General features: G+C 37.6%; 1 protein-coding gene across 5 annotated transcripts in view; it reads left to right on the top strand.

The window, feature by feature from the left end:
- The window catches only part of SLC44A5 (solute carrier family 44 member 5), a 395,909-nt gene that overhangs the window by 190,763 nt on the left and 178,512 nt on the right, over positions 1 to 26,634 (top strand). For all 5 annotated transcript variants that reach the window (XM_082686570.1, XM_082686574.1, XM_082686573.1 and 2 more), the window contains one exon: positions 25,846 to 25,894. In XM_082686570.1, coding sequence (XP_082542696.1) covers positions 25,846 to 25,894 — 49 coding nt within the window. The remainder of the gene's footprint in view (positions 1 to 25,845; positions 25,895 to 26,634) is intronic.

Genomic DNA, 26,634 nt, shown 5'->3' with positions numbered 1-26,634 from the left:
GGACCACTTTTTTATGGCATATACAAAAATAAATTCAAAATGGATGAAAGACCTACATGTGAGAGAGGAATCTATCTAAATCCTGGAGAACACAGGCAGCAACTTCTTTGAAATTGGCTGCAGCAACGTCTTACTAATCAAGTCTCCATAGGCAAGCAAAACAAAAGCAAAATGAACTACTGGGACTTCATCAAGATAAAAAGCTTCTGCACAGTGAAGGAAATAATCAACAAAAGTAAAAGGCAACCTGGAATGGGAGAAGATATTTCCAAATGATGTATCAGATAAAAGGCTGATATCCAAAATTTATAAAGAACTTATCAGACTCTGGGGCACCTGGGTGGCTCAGTGGGTTAAAGCCTCTGCCTTCGGCTCAGGTCATGATCGCAGGGTCCTGGGATCAAGCCCCACATCGGGCTCTCAGCTCAGCAGGGAGCCTGCTTCCTCCTCTCTCTCTGCCTGCCTCTCTGCCTACTTGTGATCTCTGTCTGTCAAATAAATAAATAAAATCTTTAAAAAAAAAAAAAAAGAACTTATCAAACTCAACACCCCCAAAATAAAAAAATACACTTAGGAAATGGGCAGAAGACCTGAACAGACATTTCTCTGATGAAGACATACAGATGACTGACAGACATATGAAAAAATGCTTAGCATCACTCATCATCAGGAAAATATAAATCAAAACCACAATGAGAGATCACCTCACACCAGTCAGAATGGCTAAAATCAACAAGTCAGGAATTGACAGATGCTGGCGAGGATGTGGAGAAAGGGGAACCCTCCTACACTGTTGGTGGGAATGCAAGCTGGTACAACCTCTCTGGAAAACAGCATGGAGGTTCCTCAAAATGTTGAAAATAGAACTTCCCTATGATCCAGCAATTGCACTATTGGGTATTTACCCTAAAGATACAAACGTAGTGATCCAAAGGGGCACGTGCACCCGAATGTTTATAACAGCAATGTCCACAATAGCCAAACTACGGAAAGAACCTAGATGTCCATCAACAGATGAATGGATCAAGAAGATGTGGTATATACACACAATGGAATACTATGCAGCCATCAAAAGAAATGAAATCTTGCCATTTGCGGCAACATGGATGGAACTAGAGCATATCATGCTTAGCGAAATAAGTCAAGCAGAGAAAGACAACTATCATATGATCTCCCTGATATGAGGAAGTGGTGATGCAACATGGGGGCTTAAGTGGGTAGGAGAAGAATCAATGAAACAAGATGGGATTGGGAGGGAGACAAACCATAAGTGACTCTTAATCTCACAAAACAAACTGAGGGTTGCTGGGGGGAGGGGGGTTGGGAGAAGGGGGTGGGGTTATGGACATTGGGGAAGGTATGTGCTTTTGTGAGTGCTGTGAAGTGTGTAAACCTGGTGATTCACAGACCTGTACCCCTGGGGATAAAAATATATGTTTATAAAAAATTAAAAATTAAAAAAAAAATAATAGCTAAAATTAACAACTCAGGAAACAGACGCAGAGGAAGGGGAACCCTCTTACAGTCTTGTTGGGAATGCAAATTAGTACAGCCACTCTAGAGAACAGTATGGAGCTTCCTCAAAACATGAAAAATAGAACTACCCTAAGGCCCAGTAATTGTACTACTAGGTATTTTTCCAAATGATACAAAAATAGTGATTTGAAAGGGCACCTGCACCCCAATGTTTATAACAGCACTGTCCACAATAGCTAAAAATTGAAGAGAACCGAAAGTCCATTGACAGATGAATGGATAAAGAAGAGGTGGTATATATATGGTGGTATATATATGTGTGTGTGTATATACACACACAATATATACATACAGTACAATATTACTCAGCCACCAAAACAAATGAAATCTTGCCATTTGCAGCCATGTGGATGGAACTAGAGGGTATTATGTTAAGTGAAATAAGTCAGTCAGAGAAAGACAAGTACTGTATAATTTCACTCATATGTAGAATTTAAGAAGCAAAATAAATGAATACAAGGGAAGGGAAGGAAAAGAAAATAAGATAAAGACAGAGAGGGGGGCAAACCATAACAGACTCTAAAATATAGTGGAAAATACTGGGTATTGGTGGGGGGATGGGTTAACTGGGTGATGGGCATTAAGGAGAGCACTTGATAAAATGAGCGCTGGGTGTTATATGAAATTGATGAATCATTGAATTCTACCCCTGAAACTACTACTACGTTATATGTGAACTAATTTAAATTTAAATAAAATCTTGAAAGAAAATAAACCAGATAAAGTTGGTTATTCTGGAATGGAATGCATTTAGTTCCCAAATGTTTCTTATTTTGGATTTTCTTGGAAATCAAGATGACTAATTGTTATGCTCTGTAAAAAGCTATCTGGTCGTTGAGTGTGATGATGTGACAGCAGCAATAACAAAATATTTGTGTATATGGCACTTACTATTTGTTGGATACTATTCTAAATTGTTTTACTTATGCTAATTTACTCAATCTACTGAAGAACTCTTTGAAGTTGGTTCTATGTTTCTGTTTTATAGATGAGGAAACAGGCATAGATAGGTTATGTAAGTTGTGCAAACAAGTGCAATGAAGATCTGACAAACTGCATAAAGTTTTCTATTTTTCAAAAGACTTTTTCTTGATTAAAAGAAATTCGATTCCCCCCTTAGGAAATGGGGTGAGCCTGTGATTTCCCATTTACATATCCTTGCTGCCCCCAGATAGATAGAGCATGAAGTTTAAAGTATTTGGTAAAACAACTCCAACTTGCTGGGTGGTAACCACGTGCAACAGGGAAACGGAAGTGATTTCTCCGTCTCAGATTGAGACCACAGCCCCAATCTGCCTCCTCACTCCTCTTTCCTAACAGGCTTCTTAGTTTAATTCTTCCCTCTAGCACATGTGTGGTCTTTCATATAACCAACAAAAATGGTCCTAGCGATAGACATATTACTAATGTCCCCAAGTGGAGACAAACCACATTCAGATGAGATTTATTAAATTCTCAGTTTCCTGTTACTTAAACAAGGAAGTCACCTTTTCCCTCCCGTTCCTGCTTTTCTGTCTCTGAAAGCACTGATCCCTGTCACTAGCCTGCCGCATTCCCACTCTGATCCTGTATCAGAGCTTTGGAGTACTATTCAACTTTCTGTTTGATCTCTGCAGGAAACCAAGATACACCTCTGAATTTCCCTTGAATATTTTTTTTTTCTGTAAATTTATTTATTTGAGAGAGAGAGAGAGGAAGAGTGTGTGCCTGAGTTGGGAGGGGGCAGACTCCCCACTGAGCACAGAGGAGCCAAAGTGGGGCTCAATCCAGGAACCCATCAGATCACAACCTGAGTGAAACCAAGAGTCTGCGGTCCAGTGGACTGGGGCACCCAGGCGCCTCTCCCTTGAATGTTCTGAACACAACCTGCATATGACCTCTACTAAAGTTGCTCGGGTATCTGCTCCAGGAATTTTATTGCTTCTGTGCCCTCTCTACAGACCTACTCTGAAGTGTCCGGTTCTCTACTTAACACAACTTTGGAACAGAGCAGTCTGGGTAGGCTCTATCCTGAATTCTCTATCTCTTGGTCTTTGGCAATTATAGGTATTTTTATTCAACGACCAAAGGAATTTGGGGATTGGCTCGATCCCTTTGTTTCAAGGTTAGGAGGTCGAGCCTCAGAAAACTTAAAGAACTTGCCTCATGTCACTAAGATTGTTGGCGCTGGGCCAGGATTAGGCTTGGATCTTAGAACCTGGGCTTTTTTGTGCTTATACTTTAAATATATGGTTTTTGGTTGTACCTAGACTTGCAGAATATCCTTAAATTTCCCCTAAAAACTTAAAAATATTAATAAATATCCTCTTGCTTTTGTAATCAGATAACAAGTATGCTTTATTATACAAAATGTTTCTTATGTTTCCAATCAGAGATTCATGATACGTGTTTGCATATTAACAAGAGTCCACTTTCATTTATTTCTGTCTACTTCTATAGCTACATATTTATCATATTTGGGTGTGCTTTTATAGGCTAGGTTGGGAACAGAACATGTTAGCACAGGGCAAGAGGTCAGGAATACTATTCCATATAGGTTATGTGGAGGATGCCACCTTTAGGCATCTGTAGACACAAAACCTTGGCCATCTTTGCAATAGGAAACAATGCTTGGGAACGTTCTGAATACAAAAAGCCCAGGAATACTTTCTTTCCTCCTAGATCCAAAGGAAAGCCTATAATGTGAATTTTAGGAACTTGACATTCTTTTTCAGGTTACCAGGTCTGGCTTATAAAGCCAGAGAGTGAGACATTGACAAATATAATTTTTCTATTCATTGAAGAAAGTGTTTCATCCAGTCAGGACCACCTTTAGTGGAAAATATTTAACCTACTCAATTTCACTTTGAAACATAGACGGTTTCTTAGCAGCTCAGAGCTTGCTGAGAAAACTGAATTGTTTATGTGGGGAAGTATGATTGGGGTTTGGGACTATGAGCTGAAAGCAGTAACATGGTCAAGCAAAAGGAAAAGCTTAGCCAGAAACCTGTTTTTTTTTTTAAGATTTTATTTATTTGTCAGACAGAGATCACAAGTAGGCAGAGAGGCAGGCAGAGAGAGAGGAGGAAGCAGGCTCCCAGCTGAGCAGAGAGCCCGATGTGGGGCTCGATCCCACGACCTTGAGATCATGACCTGAGCCAAAGGCAGAGGCTTTAACCCACTGAACCACCCAGGTGCCTCAGAAACCTGGTGTTTGATTAACCTGGTTCACTTTTATTTTCTACTCTTCTAGTGAAGTTTTATTTTTTCCTTTCTTTATAAACTTATCTAACGTCTTCAGTTATTCAAAAAGAAAGCTATTTATTTTTTGTAGTGATGAAACTACAGAATGGCATTTAATTAGAAATGTGAAAAAAAGAATGAGTAAATTTTGATGTTGATTTTTTTAAAAAGATTTTATTTATTTATTTGACAGAGAGAGAGATCGCAAGTAGGCAGAGAGGCAGGCAGAGAGAGAGGGGGAAGCAGGCTCCCCGCTGAGCAGAGAGCCCAATGTGGGGCTCCATCCCAGGACCCTGAGATCATGACCAGAGCTGAAGGCGGAGGCTTAGTCCACTGAGCCACCCAGGTGCCCCTTGATGCCCCTTTATGTTGATTTTAAGTAGTAATTTGTGTGCTGAAATTATTATTACAAAATTAATTAAAAATCAACCTCTGTTTGGAGACTGATCTGAATTGTCTTAAAAACTAAATTAATAAATATATCCTCAAAATAGAAAGTTGTACCATGGCAGATTTCTGTGAATCACTGTTATCATCTCAATTTTAATCATTGCATTGAAAAGAACAAGTAATTATCTTCTCCTTACCACAGGAATTCTAAAAGTTCTAATCATCCTTAAAACCAAAAATACAAAAAGTAACATTATTTAAAAGTATTTCTGTGATAATACTTAACAGATTACCTCTTTTATGCCAAACTATATAAGTAGTAAGAAGGGATGGAATTGATCACATTTGTTTTCTTTGGATGTCTTCCATAAAACCATAAGAATAAGAAAGATGTATGCCTGCAGAGAAAATTTCTGTTATACCATAGTTTAGTATTGTTGACAAATCTTAATGTTCATTTCACTGGTTAGTACATTTAATGTTCCATACAGAAACTTCCATGTCCTGTAATAGATTGTGGCAGAGTGTGGAAACAGTAAACACACAGAACATTCTCATAGTTGCATATGCCTCAGGGAGCAGAATTCCTTTTGACAATATAATAGACATTCTTTGGAACACATTTTCAGGACACCAATGCTTGATTGTGAGCATTTGTTCTGAACTTGTGAGTGTATTATGTGTGTGTACAGTGTGAAAGAGAGAGGAAGAGTCAAAATTGATTTTATTGTCATATCAAGGTACCCACTTACAGCAGATTTTACAAATGAATCTTTCAAAAAACACTGAGTTTATGCCACCTGTGTCAGAACCCATTGGGATCTACAGAACAAAACTCAAGTTAGTAATTGTGACAAGGACCTTGTCCTAATCGGTCAGATGATCTTGTTAAATGTGATATTTAGCAGGAGACTCTTTGTTTTTCTTGATTGGTTGCTCTGTCAAATAATTCTGGTAAAGTAAAATTTCTTGATGATACTGATATTTTTTTCTAATACTTGGCTTAGTGATGTGATACCAGCCTGAATAAATATTGACAAAAGATTGTTAGTTATTTGTTAAACTTTTATAAGCATAGCTAAATGTTCTTTTGCAAAAACACAAACTAATATATTCCTTAAGCTTAGGGAATGTGATGTAAAAATGCAATGCAAAAGTTGGCTTTTTGTATGATGAACATATTATACTGAGTCTAAAAAACATAAAAGGTATGGCATTAGCACAATTGCTAACAATGATTTAAATATACCAAACACGGCACACATGCTAATCAAGCTTCTGCCGTTCGTAACATTGCCCCTGTGCCTCACATATTCACTGCATCTTGATTTACATCGTTTCAGCATTTTTTTCTAAAGCACATTTTGAAGAAATTTGACTGCTCAAACATATCTGTTTTCCATTCTTTATATGTTTACAAAATACTTAAACTACAAATCAGGTACAGTTTCTATTATGAAATAAAGTAACTTATCGAGTAAAAAGCTCTCCTAAGGAAAAGTGTAAAATTTTTTTTTTTTTTTTTTAAGTGACATCAAAGAAATGGAGGGCTGGAAACAGACTGGTGCAAAAGCCATGTTAAATTTTATTTTATTTTTTTTAACCTATTTTATTTTATTTTATTTTATTTTATTCAGTGTTCCAAGATTCATTGTTTATGCACCACATCCTGTGCTCCATGCAATATGTGCCCTCCTTAATACTCATCACCAGGGTCACCCATCCCTCCACATCCCTCCCCTCCAAAACCCTCAGTTTGTTTTTCAGAGTCCATAGTCGCTCATGCTTCGTCTCCTCCTCCGATTTTCTCCAATTCACTTTTCCTTTTCTTCTCCTAATGTCCTCCATGCTATTCCTTATGCTCCACAAGTAAGTGAAACCATATATAATTTAATTTCTCTGCTTGACTTCTTTCCTTTTTTTAAAGATTTTATTTATTTATTTGACAGAGATCACAAGTAGGCAGAGAGGCAGACAGAGAGAGAGGGGGGAAGCCGGCTCCCTGCTGAGCAGAGAACCCGATGCGGGGCTCGATCCCAGGACCCTGAGATCATGACCTGAGCCGAAGGCAGAGGCTTAACCCACTGAGCCACCCAGGACCCCTGCTTGACTTGTTTCACTCAGCATAATCTCCTTCAGTCCCATCCATGTTGATACAAAAGTTGGGTATTCATGCTTTCTGATGGAGGCATAATACTCCATTGTAGGGACGCCTGGGTGGCTCAGTTGGTTAAGCAGCTGCCTTCGGCTCAGATCATGATCCCAGCGTCCTGGGATCGAGTCCCACATCGGGCTCCTTGCTCAGCAGGGAGCCTGCTTCTCCCTCTGCCTCTGCCTGCCATTCTGTCTGCCTGTGCTTGCTCTCTCTCCCTCTGATAAATAAATAAAATCTTTAAAAAAAAAATACTCCATTGTATATATAGACCATATCTTCTTTATCCTTTCATCAGTTTAAGGGCATCTTGCTTCTTTCCATAGTTTGGCAATTGTGGCCATTGCAGCTATGAACATTAGGGTACATATGGCTCTTCTTTTCATTACATCTGTATCTTTGGGGTAAATACCCAGTAGTGCAATGGCAGGGTCATGGGGTAGCTCTACTTTTAATTTTTTTTGAGGAATCTCCACACTGTTTTCCAAAGTAAATCATGTTAAATTTCAAAGACAAGTTATCATCCAAAATTTCTGAAGTTCAGAATAGGTTTTCTGGAAGCAATATGTGACATATTACTTAATGAATCTTACTCATTGGTTTTTCTAATGAGGTGTGAGAACAAGGTTAAATTCAAATTATTAGGAAAGGTAAAACTAGCTGATCTGAACACATCTTTAAGTTAAGCTAGCCATGACCATACTTACTCATTTTCTTCTTGTATGATTCACTATTTCCTGACACTGAATTCCCCCATCCCACATTTTCCTTTCTTCGCCCACTGGGCCCAGTCTCTCTCTCATCTTTCCAAGTCCTGATCAAATGGTACCTCCTCAATTTAAAGGCCCTCCTGGTTTCCTCAGCTAAATCCCTCCCATTTCCAGAGGCATTTGTTACACTCCCAGGCTCTCAGTTCTTCCTGTGTTGGTGTGCGTGCACATGCACATGCCCACTTTTGCTATGCAACACTCTTCATCAGAGGGCTCATTTCGGGCTCATCTTTGTGTCTGGTCGTGCTTCACAGTGTAAGTGCTCAGTGAAAGAAAATCAGTCCTGTCTGATACTCAGAGAAAACTGTTCAGAGGTTGAAATCACCTGAAAGGGAAGTTTTTGGTCAGGACATGTTTGTATTTTAAGGTCTTTCAGTCCATAAATAGCATCATAGGTTGCCTGAGCCTCTAAGTTTAAGAGCTCTTGGAGGTGGGGCATGTAAGAGCACTTTGAGCCCTGGTGGATCCTGGAAAACAGAAGCTAAAGCCAAGAAAGGAAGATGTAAAGATGATCCTTTCCTCTAAATTCTCACTAATAAGATAAAAGAGGACAGAGTGGGTGGCATGGGTGTGGGGGGTAAAACGGAGCCAGCTTCTTAGGAAAATAGGGAGAAGAAGGGAACATTTTTATTGAGAACCTATGATGTGTCAGACATTTTACATATGTTCTCTACTGTAAAATAGTAATAATGATCACAAGTATACTCTTTCACATTCATGGAAATGTCCTTTTTATAAATGATTTCTCATTGTGATTTCATTTGATTTTCCCATCTGTGACTTAAGTAGTGTGTGGGTTATATCCTTCTTTTAATAGAAACTAAAACATCAAAAAGCAAAATGGTTTGTTGAATGTTACAGATTGAACCAAAGACATAAGGACTCACATATAAACGGTTATCTGTTTTACTCTCTTTCTGCTACATCTTTATGTGTTATAAACCCAACAATGCAGTTTTATAATTATTTTATATAGTTATCTTTTTAATCTGTTAAGAGATTTTTATTTCTTCATTTGTGCATTAACATTGGTAATATTTTATTGTAAAACTTTCATGAATTAGAATGTGCATGGGAAATTTTTCTGTATTGAACAGAGAATACCATAATTTAAAAGTTTTGACTATGTATTACTAAATGAAGAAGCACATCTAACTAAGATTGGGGGAAAAGTGAACATTAAGAAATAGATATAAATTTCAGAGGTAATGGAGAAATGTTTCTCAGTCTTCTGATTCTAATCTTGGCCTAAGGGGAAACAGTGGTGAAGTCCCTTGGGTTGGTATGATCTTGGCTTAGAAAAGATGGCCAGAGCTGCTCTTTACTTGAGAACATAGGGCTACCTAATAGACCTGAGTATAAAAACAAGTGTCTCAGAAATTCTGGAGATTCCTGCAAGAATGAGAAGACCCAGGAGGTTTTAGTTAAGAGCTCAAGTGTTGGTTGGACTGCTTGATTGATTGGTTGCCTTGGTTGGATTGTCTGATTTTATAAACTAATCTAGCTACCTTAATTCAGGTATCCTACTAGTTAGGAAGCTGTGAGAAAGATTGGGTTTTGGCTGTAACCTCAGTTATCTTCAGCCTAAAATACCGACTTGTGCACAGCTGTATGGACCTTTCTTTTTTTTTTAATTTATTTTTTCTTAGATTTTATTTATTTACTTATTTGACAGAGGGGGTCGGGTGGGAGAGTACAAGTAGGGAGAACAGCAGGAGGAGAAGGAGAGGGAGAAGCAGACTCTCCACTGAGCCCGGAGCCCAGTGCGAGGCTCAATCCCAAGACCCAGGGATCATGACCTGAGCTGAAGGCAGATGCTTTACTGACTCAACCACCCAGGTGCCGCTGTGGACCTTTCTGTTAAGCTCCCCTAAAGGATGCCACCTCAGTCCTCTGAGAACTTTTTCCTAGGGCACTGAAATCAACAGGGAAATCTATGGCTAAAGAAACAGATAAGATAGAATCAGTGTTTTTTGAGAGGTAGAAACTGCTCTAAAATCTCTCTAAAATATTTTACTCATTTAAAAAAATAGTAGTGAGAGGGAAGGTAATGTTAATTTGCAGGCCTTTGGGGTCAGTAAAATTGAAAGAAGAATCACCCTTAGAAAGTGCTGAGAATCTTACCCCATGTTATTTCTTCTTTGTGAGCCTGAGGCCGGAATGCCACCCATCCTTAGCTGCCTCAGCAGTAGGGAATGTCTATTGGCAGAAACATCACTGAAATAACCCAAGTGACTAAAATGTGCTTGAGAAGTACTCCCACCTTGCAAGCTCATCTTCATTATCTCTCTCCAGAAAGCAAGTTGGAAATCTGGAGGGCTGTCAGGCTTTTAAAATGTGAAGGCGCCACATTTCTTAAGTCAATGTTACGATACATTCTGGCCAACACTTGCATGCACAACATTATGAAAAGTCTAACTGGCATCTGCCTACGTTGGAGAGTAAGTATAAAGTAGTAGCACAAATAACTTTAAAAGGACATCTCTAAGAGATACTCCATTATATGTTCATAACTAATATTGAATCAGCAGCTACTCTGGACCAGAACTGCTGTTCCAGGTGGTGGAACATACAGTAGTAAACAAACAAAGCCCATGTCCTTTTAGAACTTATGTTCTTGTGGAGAAAACAGAAGATTAAATAAATAGTTGTATTGATGACTAATATGTAGTCAAAATATTATGTACTTTGAGTCAGAGAAGTGACTTGCTAAAGCGAGACAGGCTTTGCAGCTATAATCAAGATGCTAGATAGTTGGGCTCTCACTTGGTTCACTAGAGGGACTCTTTGAATCTCTGAACTTGGATGACCTGCATCTCTGAAGTAATATGAATATCCTTTGTGGAGCTTTTTGTTTGGAAAAAGTAGAATTTTACTTTCTTCCATGTTCATGAGTATGTGTGTGTTTCTGTGTGTGTCGGACAAAGAGAGAGAAAGCCCACAGACAGGCACATGAATCTCACAAACCATGATAAGGGAGAAAGACCAAAAAACCCCACAAAGCCCCCAAACCATCCCATATTTCATTTGTGTACAACCAAAAATAACCAAAACTAAGTTACATGATTTAGGAATACATAAGAGAGGATAAACGACAATAAAAATAGGGAAACAATGATCACAAAACTCAGGACACTTGTTACCTCAAGTAAGGAGGTGACTTCTTAGTATTTCATTGTGACTATACTGTAATTTATGTTCTCTATTTTCTTTCTTTTTTTTAAATTTATTTTTTATTTTCAGCATAACATTATTCATTATTTTTGCACCACACCCAGTGCTCCATGCAATCCGTGCCCTCTATAATACCCACCACCTGATACCCCAATCTCCCACCCCCCACCCCTTCAAAACCCTCAGATTGTTTTTCAGAGTCCATAGTCTCTCATGATTCACCTCCCCTTCCAATTTCCCCCAACTCCCTTCTCCTCTCTATCTCCCCATGTCCTCCATGCTATTTTTATGCTCCACAAATAAGTGAAACCATATGATAATTGACTCTCTCTGCTTGACTTATTTCACTCAGCATAATCTCTTCCAGTCCCGTCCATGTTGCTACAAAAGTTGGGTATTCGTCCTTTCTGATGGAGGCATAATACTCCATAGTGTATATGGATCACATCTTCCTTATCCATTCGTCCATTGAAGGGCATCTTGGTTCTTTCCATAGTTTGGCGACTGTCGCCATTGCTGCTATAAACATTGGGGTACATATGGCCCTTCTTTTCATGACATCTGTATCTTTGGGGTAAATACCCAGGAGTGCAATGGGAGGGTCATAGGGAAGTTCTATTTTTAATTTCTTGAGGAATCTCCACACTGTTCTCCAAAGAGGCTGCACCAACTTGCCTTCCCACCAACAGTGTAAGAGGGTTCCTCTTTCTCCACATTCTCTCCAACACATGTTGCTTCCTGTCTTGCTAATTTTGGCCAATCTAACTGGTGTAAGGTGATATCTCAATGTAGTTTTAATTTGAATCTCCCTGATGGCTAGTGATGATGAACATTTTTTCCTGTGTCTGATAGCCATTTGTATGTCTTCATTGGAGAAGTGTCTGTCCATATCTTCTGCCCATTTTTTGATATGATTGTCTGTTTTGTGTGTGTTGAGTTTGAGGAGTTCATTATAGATCCTGGATATCAACCTTTTGTCTGTACTGTCATTTGCAAATATCTTCTCCCATTCCGTGGGTTTCCTCTTTGTTTTCTTGACTGTTTCCTTGGCTGTGCAGAAGGTTTTAATTTTGATGAAGTCCCAAAAGTTCATCTTCGCTTTTGTTTCCTTTACCTTCGGAGACATATGTTGAAAGAAGTTGCTGTGGCTGATATCGAAGAGATTACTGCCTATGTTCTCCTCTAGGATTCTGATGGATTCCTGTCTCACATTGAGGTCTTTTATCCATTTTGAGTTTATCTTTGTGTACGGTGTAAGAGAATGGTTGAGTTTCATTCTTCTACATATAGCTGCCCAGTTTTCCCAGCACCATTTATTGAAGAGACAGTCTTTTTTCCACTGTATATTTTTTCCTGTTTTGTCAAAGATTATTTGACCATAGAGTTGAGGGTCCATATCTGGGCTCTCTACTCTGTTCCACTGGTCTATGTGTCTGTTTTTATGACAGTACCATGCTGTCTTGGTGATCACAGCTTTGTAGTAAAGCTTGAAATCAGGTAATGTGATGCCCCATTTTATTTTTGCTTTTCAACATTTCCTTAGCGATTCGGGATCTCTTCTGATTCCATACAAATTTTAGGATTATTTGCTCCAGCTCTTTGAAAAATACCGGTGGAATTTTGATTGGAATGGCATTAAAAGTATAGATTTCTCTAGGCAGTATAGACACTTTAACAATGTTTATTCTTCCAATCCAAGAGCATGGAATGGTCTTCCATCTTTTTGTGTCTTCAGTTTCTTTCATGAGTGTTCTGTACTTCCTCGAGTACAGATCCTTTACCTCTTTGGTTAGGTTTATTCCCAGGTATCTTATGGTTCTTGGTGCTATAGTAAATGGAATCGATTCTCTAATTTCCCTTTCTGTATTTTCATTATTAGTGTATAAGAAAGCCACTGATTTCTGTACATTGACTTTGTATCCTGCCACGTTGCTGAATTGTTGTATGAGTTCTAGTAGTTTGGGGGTGGAGTCTTTTGGGTTCAATGGCCATTGAGTTGTTTTGAATTTTTGGCTATTACAAAAAATGCTGATATGAACATTATTGTCTCCGTATCTTTATACACACATGCAGTAGTTTGGGATAAAATATAGGACTGAAATCACTCTGTTGTAGGCTGAGATCAGGCCAAACTTCCAAAGCAGTATTTTCCATACTAATTTCATTTTTGCGGGCAGTGTACAAGTTCTCACTATTCCATGTCTTTGTCAATATATCCTATTATCAAACTTTTTCCTTTTTTGCAAGCATTTGCAGGGCCTATAGTTACTTCTTTTTGTGGTTTTCATTTATATCTGCCTAATTATTAATGAGATTGAATGCTACTTTATTATTTATTTGCCATTTGGATTTCCTCCTCTGAAGTTCCTGCCTAAGTCTTTTGCTCCTTTTTTTTTTTTTTTATTGCCACCAGCCTTTTTCTCTTTGATCTATAGTTCTTTATATATCCTCGGTATTAATAATTAAATATTATCCTGTCACTACTACCCTCTATGGATGTCATGTCCCTCTCTTTATTTTTTTGATGAACAGAATTTCTTATTCTCATTGTAGTTAAATTTATCACTTACTTCCTTTATGACTAGTACTTTTTGTACTATTGCTTAATAAATCCTCTCTCTGAGGTCATAAAGTCTTTATAATTTTATCCTTTACTTTAGGTCTTTCTGTCTAGAATTGATGTTTATGTCTGATGTGAATAGGGCTCCAAGTTTATTATTTTTTTCTTTATGGATATCCATTGTCCTATCACCATTTATTGAGGAGAATGTACATTTACTGATTTTTTAATGTTTTATAATAGTGAGAAATTCTGAGAAAGTATGTTATGTTATGATTGTGGATTTGTCTATTTCTCCATGTAGTTCTAAATAAACATTTACATTTTAAATTTTGTTAAGTGCATGTATTTAAAATTATTGTCTCTTCTTTGTTAATTGGACTTTATAATTCAAAGTGATCCTCTTTATTGCTACTAATGCTTTTTACCTTAATTTCTGTTTCAGGCATTACCTATAATTTCTTTCTTTTTGTTAAAATTTACATACTATTTACTTTTTCATCCATTTGCTTTAACCTTTATTGGGGGATATACATACAGCATATGGTTCAATTATTTTTCTAGTATGACAATTTTTATCTTTCACAAGCACATTTAGTCCTTATTAGTTAATGTAGTATCAATATATCTGAGTTTATGTATGTCTTAGTTTGCTATAACAAAATGTCATAGACTGGGTGGCTTAAACAACAGAGATTTATTTCTTGCAATTCTGGAGACTAGGAAGTCCAAGATCGAGGTACCAGTTAATTTGGCTCTCCCTGGGTCCTCACATGGCAGAGAGAGTTAGTTCTGATCTCTCTTCCTCTTCTCATAAGGACACTAATCACTAATCCCACTCTTAGGATTCTCATCTAAATCTAATTACTGCTCAAAGACACTATCTCCAAATACCATTATATTGGGGGTTAGGACTTTCAACATATGAATTTTGGGAAGACACAACATTTGCTCCATAACAATATACATCACATTACACTGTGCTTTCTCATTCCTTTGATTGTTCTGTGTTTATTTTTCTTCTTTTTCTTCTTTGATTTTGGATTGGCTAATTTTTCTTTTTTCTCTTTTTTTAAATTAAATTTATTTATTTTCAGCATAACAGTATTCATTATTTTTTCACCATCCCAGTGCTCCATGCAATCCGTGCCCTCTGTAATACCCACCACCTGTTACCCCAGCCTCCCACCCCCCGCCACTTCAAACCCCTCAGATTGTTTTTCAGAGTCCATAGTCTCTCATGATTCACCTCCCCTTCCAATTTCCTCCAACTCCCTTCTCCTCTCTAACTCCCCATGTCCTCCATGCTCTTTGTTATGCTGCACAAATAAGTGAAACCATATGATAATTGACTCTCTCTGCTTATTTCACTCAGTTCTTATTCTATTTTCCTTCTGTTTTCAAAGTAATATATGGTGGTTCTACTCTTTTAAAAACTGTTGCATGCACAATTTTGAGGTTAAAATTTATTAATATTTTACCCTTATCTTTGGATTACATTCTATTATTGAAATGATTTTCTCTCATTTTGTTTAACCCCAGAAGACTTTATTATTATTGTTTTATATAGTCAGTGATCATTCCTTTTTGCCCCTGGAGTTCTTCATTTCTTCTTTCATCAAAGACCTTCCATCTGGGTCACTTTTTTTTCTCTCAGAAATAACTACTTAAGGGGCACCCGAGTGGCTCAGTTGGTTGAACATCTGACTCTTGGTTTCAGCTTAGGTCATGATCTCATGGGTCATGGGACTGAGCCCCAAGTCAGGATCCAGCGCTCAGTGGGTGGTCTGCTTGAAGATTCTCTCTCTGCCCTTATCCCCACTTGCACACACATGTACTCTTTCCCTCTTTCTAAAATAAATAATTAAATAAGTCTTTTTTTTTTTTTTTAAGAAATATATACTTAATATATGTTAATGAGACTCTACTGATGGCAAATCTTTTTTTTTTTTTTTTTTTTGCCTTGAAGTTTCTTCATTTCATTCTTTTTTCTTGAACAAACTGTACTTGAATAAATCTAGAAATCTGATTTGACATATATTAAAACTCTCACCCTATGCTCATTTTATCAACTAGTAATTTGGTAATTTCCATTCTTAGTTTCTTTATGCTATATTCTGAATAATTTATTTTGACTTACTTTCTTGTTTGCCAATTGCCTCTTCAGCTATGTCCAATCTGCTATCAAACTTATCCATGGAGTTGTACATTTTATTTATTGTGTTATTCACTTCCAGATTCAATTTTCTTCATTTCTGAATCTGCCAGGTAGTTTTAAAAACACAGTTCATCACATTTATTTTCACGTTGGTCTTTTATTGCTGAAAAGAAAAAAAGAAAAAAACAGTAAGCTTAGTTGTTTTATAATTTGGGAGTAATCATGTAAATATCTGGAGACTTTATGGATCTATTTCTGTTGTCTGTGTATATCTAGTTCTTTTACGGTATCTTGTTTCTTTATATGATTTATTATTTTTTATTGTTTGCTATATATTTTCTTTGGAAATTTATTTGTGAGAATTTTTAGAATAAGATACATTCCATCAGAAGTCTGTTATTTGTCTGTCAGCTGCCTAGGAATACCAACAGATTGAACTTACTTGAGATTACTTCACATACACTGCAAATTCAAATGAAGGTATTTCCCCCATCTTTCTGCTCAGTGTCAGGTGATTTCGGTAAGGGTGAGGTGGGTTTCATCCTGAGGGTGTATCCCTTTGGAGTTCTGACTTAACGATGTTTTCCTATTTGATTTCTTCTCTTGAGCAACCTCTGATCTCTCTCTTCTGTTTCCCTTGTTCCTTGAATTTGCTAACTTGGTAAATATCTTTGGGACTATGGTAGCTTTGGTAGTATCTTGCTCTCTCCAGGTCTCCACTTTCACTTAGGTTTTGGCCTGGAATTTCTTCATTGCTTTATCAGCTTTTCAGTGCTCTTTAAAAGATACTCTTTAAGCTTTATATCCATAATTTATAGATTCTGGATATGGAGAGAGTTGAACCTCTCATACTTCTGGAATTAGAGCTGACAAGTAAACTTTTACTTGCAGATTTATCTTCACAGTTTTGTTTTACTACCATCATGGCAGATTATGAGGCAAACCCTTGTCTTGAGGGCTAGATTTTCCTTCCCTATTCTTTCACTCCCTCCTCCAAATCTATATAGAAGGTCAAGAAGTAAGAACAAAGTTTTCTTTTGACAGTGAGTTCACAATATGTTCAGTCTCTTTGTGGAAAATCCATTTTGTGAGGAAAAAATATTCATGAGCATTTCTTCCTCACAGATGCTCCATAGAATTTACAAGTATAAAATCTGGCCATTTTATTTTTGACTCCATCCAAGGAGACAGGACTGTAGGAGGAAGTGAGGTAAGTCCCGAGGCATCCATTCCAAGTGATTATCTTGTTCTGTAACACACATCCATTCCCCTCATCCCAGCTCTGAGGAAGAAGAATCTTAATCTCTTTCTCTCTTTCCTCTGAATGCATATAACAATTTAGGGTGGGTCATCCAGTAGGTTGTGTGTAATCCCTGTTGTCTGCTATTCCCCCATTTGTCATTCTAAGTAACTAGTCTGACCCATTAGTGAAAGAACATAGTTTACCACAATTTTCCCCCAATTATCCTATAAATAGAGGCATTCATCTAACACAGATTCTAATAGTGTATTCCACCTGAGCTTTTAATTTGTTGGATCATGATGTCTTGTGGGTAGAAAGTATGCGCTAAATCATGTTTTTCTTCCTACATTCAGGCCCAGGGATAGGGATGTTTTGCCAGTGATTATTATCTTCCACCATCTTGAGTTGTGGCAAAAGTCAGAGTTGACGTGCAGTTTAATTTTGTTCTCATCAATAACCTGTGAACAATATGAAGAAGTAGGAGAAATGTTATCACTAGCTATCAAACTGCTTTATGCGTTTGTGATAAATTGACAAATTCTTGCTATTTTTCTTTAGTAGTGTTTATTCCTAAATTCAACAGAAAGTCTTTTACTCAACTATATCTTAAAAAAATTTTCTCCTTCTTTACAGAAGTTCATTTTTGTATCTGTATAATGATGAAAACTATCATTTCTCCCAAACTTTATTCATTTACTGTGTTATTGCCTGAATTCTGCAGATGGAAAGGCAAGATGAAGTCACTTATTTTTATATTCAGGGCAAGCAAATATACTCTTCATTTCCTATCTCTGATTGTGAAATTGTTATATTTTATAGGAGCCAAGGGAATAGAGTCCTGTGTAATAATGAAACGCATAACCTATGATACTGAAATAAAATAAGGAATTTCTCCAGTGTAATTAGAGTATGTCGTTGCTCCTTTTTTTTTTTTTTTTTGAGTGCCTCATGTTGGGCAATAAATACAAATATGGCTAGAAAGAAATATTAGAAACCCCAAGCTGATAACCTTCAGACTCAAATCATGTTCTTGTTTGCTTCCAGACTCTCTTTTTAAATCAATATTGATTCAGAATTTTATTTATTCTGAGAAGATATGTGATTATCCAATAATTCATGGCTGTTCTATAGTGCAAATTCACTGCTTTGTCACAGTAGTCAAGAAAAATCATTTTTTCAGAAGTACATTTCCAATGCCCCCAAACGTGCATCTTTCAGCACTGCCTATAAAATCAGTCCATGAAGAAGCAGCCTGAGTGCTTTATGAATGTTTTCTTTTGCCTGTTCAGTGGAAGTGGAGGTTGTTTCTTCTAGGTATTACTTCTAAGGTTGACATTTTAACTGAATGTTAATGACTTGTGTTCATATAGAGTGAATTATTTCAAATGATGATGCAAACTATATAGAAACCAACTCCACAGATTAGAAAACCCTTTCTTAAAGCAGGGTATTGGACATTCTTGATGTAACAGTGGGTGATTTATTATTTTGTATGTTTAGGAAGTTACTCAGGCTGGGAGAAAAACAACCACTATAAGGTCATGCTGCCACAGTATTGTGTGGCATGAATCTGTGCTGAAGAAGTCTCATTTGCATTTTCATTAATCTTGCCATGTCCAACGTGGGGTCATGTTTTTGCCCTAGATGTGTTTCTGGAATGCACATCATTTTCTACATGAGGCACTGCCCCATCATCAGGTGATGAAGCATGGTGCCCTGCCCTTTCTAACAACCTTCACTTCCACCAAGTGTGTTCCTCTGCAGTGCTTTTGGGATTGCCTCATCCTCTCTCATTGCTGCAGCCTCCGTCAGGCATCTACCCTCTTATCTCTGAAATACAGCAGCAATCTTCTTGTCAGTCCCTCTGCCTTAACTTTCCTATTTCTTCTGCATCATACAGGTACATAAACACATGTTAGTTGTATTACTTTCTCAGAAGACTTGAGGAGATTCGTAAATCCTACTCCAACTCTGGATGATGTGTGTTTTTCTTCTAACTGCTCTCATGTCTCCTCCCCCAGGAATAACTCTTTGCTATGGCTGAGCATGTGCTTTTTCCAGCGTTCCCACATGGTACAGTCTTCCCTTTAAGCATCCTCAAAATTTCTCTCCTCCAAAAAGTTATTCCATAAGTGTCATATCCAGCTTAGTCATGGAAACCTTTCTAGAACCACTGTCAATTATAGTCACTGTGACAATTTGACTTAAGTTGGGTTGCATTGATTCTACAATGACCTACTTTGGTTATGAGGGTAATTTACACATAACTTTCTGCTTCAGATGATCATCCCAAAGGCAGAAATTGTGTCCTTCTTTTGTTATTTTTAAAATATTTTTTGCTACTATCTTTCATTTAATAGATGGAAAAATGGAAGTTCACAGAGAAAAATGGGAATCCTGCCAAGATCACAGTTTAGTAGATGGCAGAGATGACATTTGATACCAAGAAATTTGATGCCCACTTTTTATTCACCAGTATGGGATATTGTCTCCATTACTTCTTTTGTTAACTCCTACTGGTCTAAGACATTACAGATTGGATGCTGAGTTAATGGAGTAATTTTTCACATCAGTGCAATTCTAGGAATCTATTAACTTGCCTTTAATCCAGGTTGAATTCCATCTAAAATGATTAGCTGGTAATTGTCAAGATTTATCTCCTATTTGTATCTTCATAATCTAAATTAAAGATATGAATTCAAAATTACATTGAAATTTAATAAAAATTTACTACAGAAACATCTATTGAGTGCCTGTTACATATGTATACATGAGACACCAAAGTAGGTAATAGCATTAGACTAACAACCAAGATCTGGTGTCTGCCTTAAAGGAGCTATTCATCTAGTAGGAGAAACAGTCTTGTATATTAGCTTCCTCTTGCTGCTGTACTGGTTACCACAAATGTGGTGGCTTATAATCGCACAAATTTGTTATCTTATAATTCTGGAGGTCAGAAGTCCAATATAGGTCTCAGTAGGCTAAAATGAAAGTACAGGCCCAGCTGCATTTCTTTCTAGCGGCTCTAAGGAAGAATCCATTTTCTTACTTTTTCCAGCTTCTAGAGGCTACCACATTCCTTGGCTCATGATTCTTTCCAACTTCAAAGCCAGCAATGGCCAGTTGAGTTTTTCTCCTATCATATCAGTCTGACCTTGTTTCCACAGTCACAGCTCCTTCTTTGATGTTTTTGTCTCCTTCTTTCCCATGTATGGACTGTCGTAATTATATTGGGCTCAACCAGATAATCCAAGAGAATCTCCCCATCTCATAGCCTTCAACTCAATCATACCCACAAAGTCCCTTTTGCTGTGTAAATTAAAATAATTCACAAATTTGTGGGATTTGGATGTGGGCATCTGTCTACCACAGCACATGCCTTAAGGCATAGTGTACCAAGCGCAATAATGCAAGTAACAGAAGTATGTGTGTCTCAGAGATAAATGGAATTAGTTATGTTGGGATGGGCTTATATGAAAGTTCTCAGCATTAGTCTCTAATCAAAGTAGGCCCCACCCACCGGCACAGTAGCCAGTAGAAGGTTTCTGTCCTTGTCCTTCTCCTAGAGGGTGAGTGGGAATTTCTAAGAACTATAGGATTTCCTTAGCCATTGTCAACAGCACAAAGAGGGGAAAGGAACACTGTTCAAAGGGCACTCAGCAAAACACCTGATTTGGGCTGAAATCATAGCAGTACAGAATTGCTAGAAGATCAGGTTTGAAGTGAGGGATGGTAGGAGATGAGGCTGGGAAGAGGGGCCTGTTGGTGAGAGGCCATGTGTGTTGGGCTGAGAAGTAGGAACATCTCCCTATAAGAAATGGCAAAGAATATGATTCTTTATCCTTTGTTAAGACTTGGAGGAAAGAGACTTCTTTCCCTAGATGAAGTGGCGGGTCCTCACTTATAGACAGAACCATAAACATGTTTGTAAAAATCAAGTGTAAAACAAGTATTTGATGATTCACAATTTTCCGGTAGCTGCTGTTGAATATTAAGGGAAGACTTAATTTTGTGGTATACCATTTTTCTTTGCTTTTCGGAAAGCTATCTGACTTGGTCATTTGTAATAATTCCAAGTCCTACTTTTTCCCACCTTAGAGTTCTCTTTTTTGATATCTAAACCACACTACATTCTCTGAAAAATATACCTGAGGGAATAAAAGGTCTCAGATTTTTGGTTTTTATAACTGATTAGTGGTAGTTATATTGCCATTTTTCTTTCAGAAACAGATTGCTTTTAAAGAAAAGAGTCTTTCCAAGCATGCCTGGCTGCTTTATCTTACCATTTGCATTCAACGGAGTCATGTGAAATCCGTACCCATGAGTTGAATTAATTACCTGGACTATTTTCCTTAATCCTCATGAATGATTTCTAGTAACAAAAATTGCATTGTGTAATTTTTGCACTGTGCAATACAGTTAACTATAATAACAAGTGTGTAACTTCTTTAATGAATATTTTGTAGTGACTCTGTTGTCATAATAGTTTTGGTGATCTGAAAATCACATGAACTCAAGACGCTCTTAAAATGATTACTTAATTATAATTACTTTTTCTGTAAGTTAGAAATATGAATTATATTCAGCTAGCTAAGCCGTGTGATAGTTCAGCATTGTGGCTCTTTTCACTTAGCTGGCCTTTCAGTCTATTTATTCCAGAGATGCAATTAGAGCACATGAGAGCCTCCGAGAAAGCAAGGGCCTGTATTGATTTCAGGAAATAAAAAATTTGCATGACAATATAAATTCTGCCAGCACATGGGGCAGGCTGAAGTCATCACTTTCCAGCTGTCATTACTATATGGAATCAGCTAAATCTTATCATTAGACTGTGGCATTAGTGTATTTTCAGCCGAAATATAAGGCAGCCAGGATTTATAATCAGAAAGTGTCAGCTTTTCAGACAGATCTGACAACAGCATTTCATTTACACTGTGATCCACTTTTTCACTTTGTAAGGTACAAATCACACCAAAATTGGAAGCCAGCCTAGATACTTTTTTTTTAAAGTAATCTCTTCGCCCAACATGGGGCTCGAACTCACAACCTCCGAGATTGAGTCACATGCTCTCCCGTGTGAGCCAGCCAGGTGTCCCTTCAGCCTAGATACTTTTAAAGCAGTTTTGCCTATCTTTAATGTAAAAAATGAATAAGATCGATGTAAGTTGCTAATCCCTTTTCATCTGCCTCCTCTCCCCACCCATCTGTGGAATTTCTGAGATCACCAGTGAGCAACTTCCTGCCAAGTGGCTCAGTATAGGCTTGGGTGTCAGACCATGTGCCTTCCAGGCCCACCTCCACCTCTTGTTAGCTGAGGGACTAGGGCAAATTAGCTTACCCGTTGTACCTCAATTTCCTCACTTGTAAGATGGAATGATAACAATGACACACCTTACAGAATTATGGAGCATGAGATAACATACACTGTGCAAGGGAGTATCATTCACATTGTTTTCTCTGTGGAATTGTGCAAAATGGCAGATGCATGTGCGAAGTACTTATAGTAGTCCCAGATACAAATAAACATTCGTTTAGTAATCATTTTTCTGTGGAGTTTATCATCTTCCCTCTTTCTTGCAATTCTTTCACTTTACTGAATGTCACTTTTCTGTTTCCCATCCTATAACTGTTTGATTTTACCTTTTACCCTTAATCGTGAAGAGGTCAGTTCCCAGTTGGGCAAAATCAGACAAGCAGTCAGAAAAAGAGAAGTTGACGGTGTGTCAGAGAACCCAGCACTGAAGTATATATAGACCATCTCAAACAGGAAGTATTTTATATACTTCCCCTTGAAGTAGAAACAAGTATTGGCATTGTAAGATATGGCCAGCTAGACACAGTGGTAATCCCAGGTGGGAATAGGTTCTTAGTCTCTCTATGGCTTGTTTTCTTAATAGGCTAATAATGGTTTTCAGTCTACCTATATAATAAGGTTAATAAGAAATTGGAACAGCACTTAGCATTTAATGCTAAAAACATGTTAAATACTATTGTTCTTGTTGTTATAATAACATTATAACTGACAGATCCTGAAGTTCTCCTTTATGGAGTTCATCACTTCATGATACAAACTTTGTGACTTCCACGTATTCATCTCAAGATTTGACCCAAGATTCCAGTTTCTTAACTCTGGATGAATAATGGACTTACAATCAGATGTCACTTCAAAATCAACCTCATGTTCTTTTTCTTTTAGCAACTTTGCAATTTCTTCCCCCTGCTAATGTGCCCAAACTATTTCAGTAGCATTAATCTTTCCTTAAGTCTAGGCAAAAGACTAAAACTGATTGAGAATTATGGGTTCTTGGTCTGTAGTCACTTGATTTGAAACCATATTTAATTTCTTTTACCCTCCAAGTCATTCATGAAGTTCTGTTTGTTTTTTTCATGTAATTACATTGACTAATGATGAATATTCACTGGCAACTTACTAAGTGCCAGACACTGTTCTAAGCACTTTTGCATGTATTGATTCATTGAATCCTTATAACAACTTTATGGCATAAGCACTGTTGTTATCCACATTTACAAATATGGAAACCAAGGCTCAGAGGTGAAATGATTGCTTCTATGCCACACAACTGCTTCGTGATGAATCTTGAATCTCTCTTTCCATCACTTCTGCCACCAGATGGGCAGTGGCTCACATTACTTCACCTCTATTATTACAACAGACTCCAAAGTTGATCTCCTTGATTTTGCATTTTGCCCTACAACTTGTATACTGCTGGTAGATTGCTCTCTTTAAGCACTGCTTTTACCATGTCATTCCTTTGTTCAAAATCATTGTATGGCTCCCAGTGGCCTAGGATGAATAAAATAAATTCCATCCCAATTTTTCAGGCTTTCTGTAGTCTGATTCTGTAGTGTCTATTCAGCTTTGTTTTCCCCTCCTCTTATCCTATTATCCCCAGTCAGACTGAGTTTTTCACCATCCCCACAACCACACTAATCATCTCTACCTTCATTCATTGCTACATGACTTCATTCATTACTACAGGTCTAAACTACACCCTTCCATCCCCAAATGTTGTGGCTCTAGGAACCCTTCCTTACTAATCTCAACTGAAAGTGACCTTTTCTTCCCTAGAACTCTCCTAACACTTTCTTTGTACCCTTCTTATGATATCATGTTCTGCTTTGTATTGTAGCAATTCTTGTACTTTTCTTATTTCTCTCCCCACTCATCAGTTCGTTAGCTTGTTGAAGACAGAGACTGTTTCAGTAATTTGTATCCCCTGCAGTGTATATTTTAATGCAGAACACATAACAGGTGATCAATAAATAGTTAGTGAATTTAACAGAATTCTAGTTTCATCCACCCAAAGTGTTTCTCTTTTCCCTCTTGTTCTATTCTAATCTTTCATAATCTCACTCCTTGAATGAGACCCTCTTGACTGTTCTAGTCCTTGATGAAACCGACTTTCTCAGAACTCTTGTAACACTTAAGGCAGATAACCACACATTTGAGTTCTTGATTAATTGTTTCATTTGGTATATTCACTGCTCATATGTTACAACACAGGACCTGGTAAATAAAGATTCTCAAGAAGTATTTGTTGAATGACTCAAATGTTGATCTTGTCCCACCAGTTAAGGTCTCCAAGATGCTGGTGCTCTTGGCATATCATAGGTTCTTTATAAATATTCACTGACTCTTAGATTTCTGTTCCATGTGTGCCCTGTTGTCTTTTCGTCAGCCTGTGATTACACCAAATAGCCCTCTGAGTCCTCAGAACACATGTCCCCATTTACAGGCAGAGTTGGATTCCTGACACATGGGGATTTTTGCCAATCCCTTTTGAATGCTCTGTTTAGTTTCAGGATGAGTCCTTCTCACAGGGACAAATCCCTAGAGGAAGTGGTGGGAATGCTTAGGTTGGGAAAGAAGCATCAGGGATTTGGGATTGCAAAATACAGGTCACTGACCAGAGACGATTTTACAGAACTTAGTGTCCTGGGTCTCATTACACAATGCATGTCATGGGAAAAGGCCATTCTGTGTGTACTTTGTCTTGTTTAAAAATAGGGATAGCATATCATATTCATGATGCAGTAATAAATGACATCTCCCCAGATGGCATGAAGCCTGCCAATAGGATCTTCAAAAACTCAATTAAAAATAATATTTATATAATATAATAATGACTGGTATATACCATATAGCCAGTGTGGCAGACCCAACTAATATTTCAACTTCTTGAAGGAAAGCCTTATCTACTGAGAAAAAGGGGAGAACTAAATAAGCAGGCATCTCTATTATACTGTGCATCTTGTGAGCACTCAGCAATACTTGGTGATGGCAGATGGGAGAATGGCTTTGCAGAGCAGAAGGGCTGCAAGTTTTGTTACTCTGAATGGAATCTATAATATTTCCACATAGAACAGTGGGAGATATGTGTATGCTATGCATAGACTATGGTCCTTAAATCTTCCCAGTCTTGCTTCTTATCGGAGAGAGAGGGAAAGGACTGGCAGATGTAGCCAAGGCATAATTGATGTTTCCCTGGACCAAAGGATGAATTCAACAGTGTGCTGGACAGTAGCCAAGATGTAGATTTTTCTTTATTCATATTTCATATATATTTATTTGCGATTTCTTTGGCATACATGCTTAAAAAGTCTTTGTTTTAAATGCAGGTAACCCAAGGACATTTGATCCTAACTTCAAGGGGCCTATTGCCAAAAGGTAAGCAATTCTTTCCCTTGAAATATATTTTTTAACAAGCACAGAAGGTTTAGTTTTGGTACCATTTTCTGGTCACTGGAAAATTGTATCTGCTCTGAAGGGGAAATGACTTATTTTTAGCCAAAATTTCACCTTATTTATATAGAGAAAATATGGAAAATAAATATTTCCAGGACTCATGAATATCCTTTCCTATTCAGGAACTGAAACGTATTTAATTATTAGACCAAAGAGTTTGTACTGCTTAAAAAGAGAAGCTTAAAAATGTTCTACAAGACATAATCACTCTGTAGAGGAGAAAGCACGTTGAAGCCATTGTTTTGTTCACCTGTTTACTCTATGTTTCACCACTGCAATGCAGAGTTGCTATGCCAACTTCTTCCACACCAGGTATTTCTGCTACCCAGTTTCCAAAAGCAGAAAGCTTTTTTAGAGACCGCCATTCACCACTGCATCATGTAAGCTTCAGATATTTTAGAATGCTCTGGGGAAATAGGTACTTATCTCAACTGGTGCTTCTCTCTAAGTTGTATGGCATGTAAAAACTATTCAGTAGTTCACAGGTCTCTTTTATTATTACTTTCACCCTCTATTCCCAGGCTTCCTGCTAATCAGGAAGGGGTTTGCAGGGCAGAATAGGTAAAAATGAGGAGAAAATCATGCTGTTGGTAGCTGGGTTTTGCTTAGCTTTGACTTTGATTTCTGGTACTTGTATGTCATAATAAACTGCTAGACGAAAT

This window comes from Mustela nivalis (genome assembly GCF_964662115.1).
Source record: "Mustela nivalis genome assembly, chromosome: 10".
Taxonomy (NCBI): Eukaryota; Metazoa; Chordata; class Mammalia; order Carnivora; family Mustelidae; genus Mustela; species Mustela nivalis.
The sequence above is the reverse complement of the archived record's forward strand: the minus strand, read 5'-3'. Positions and strand labels throughout refer to the sequence as shown.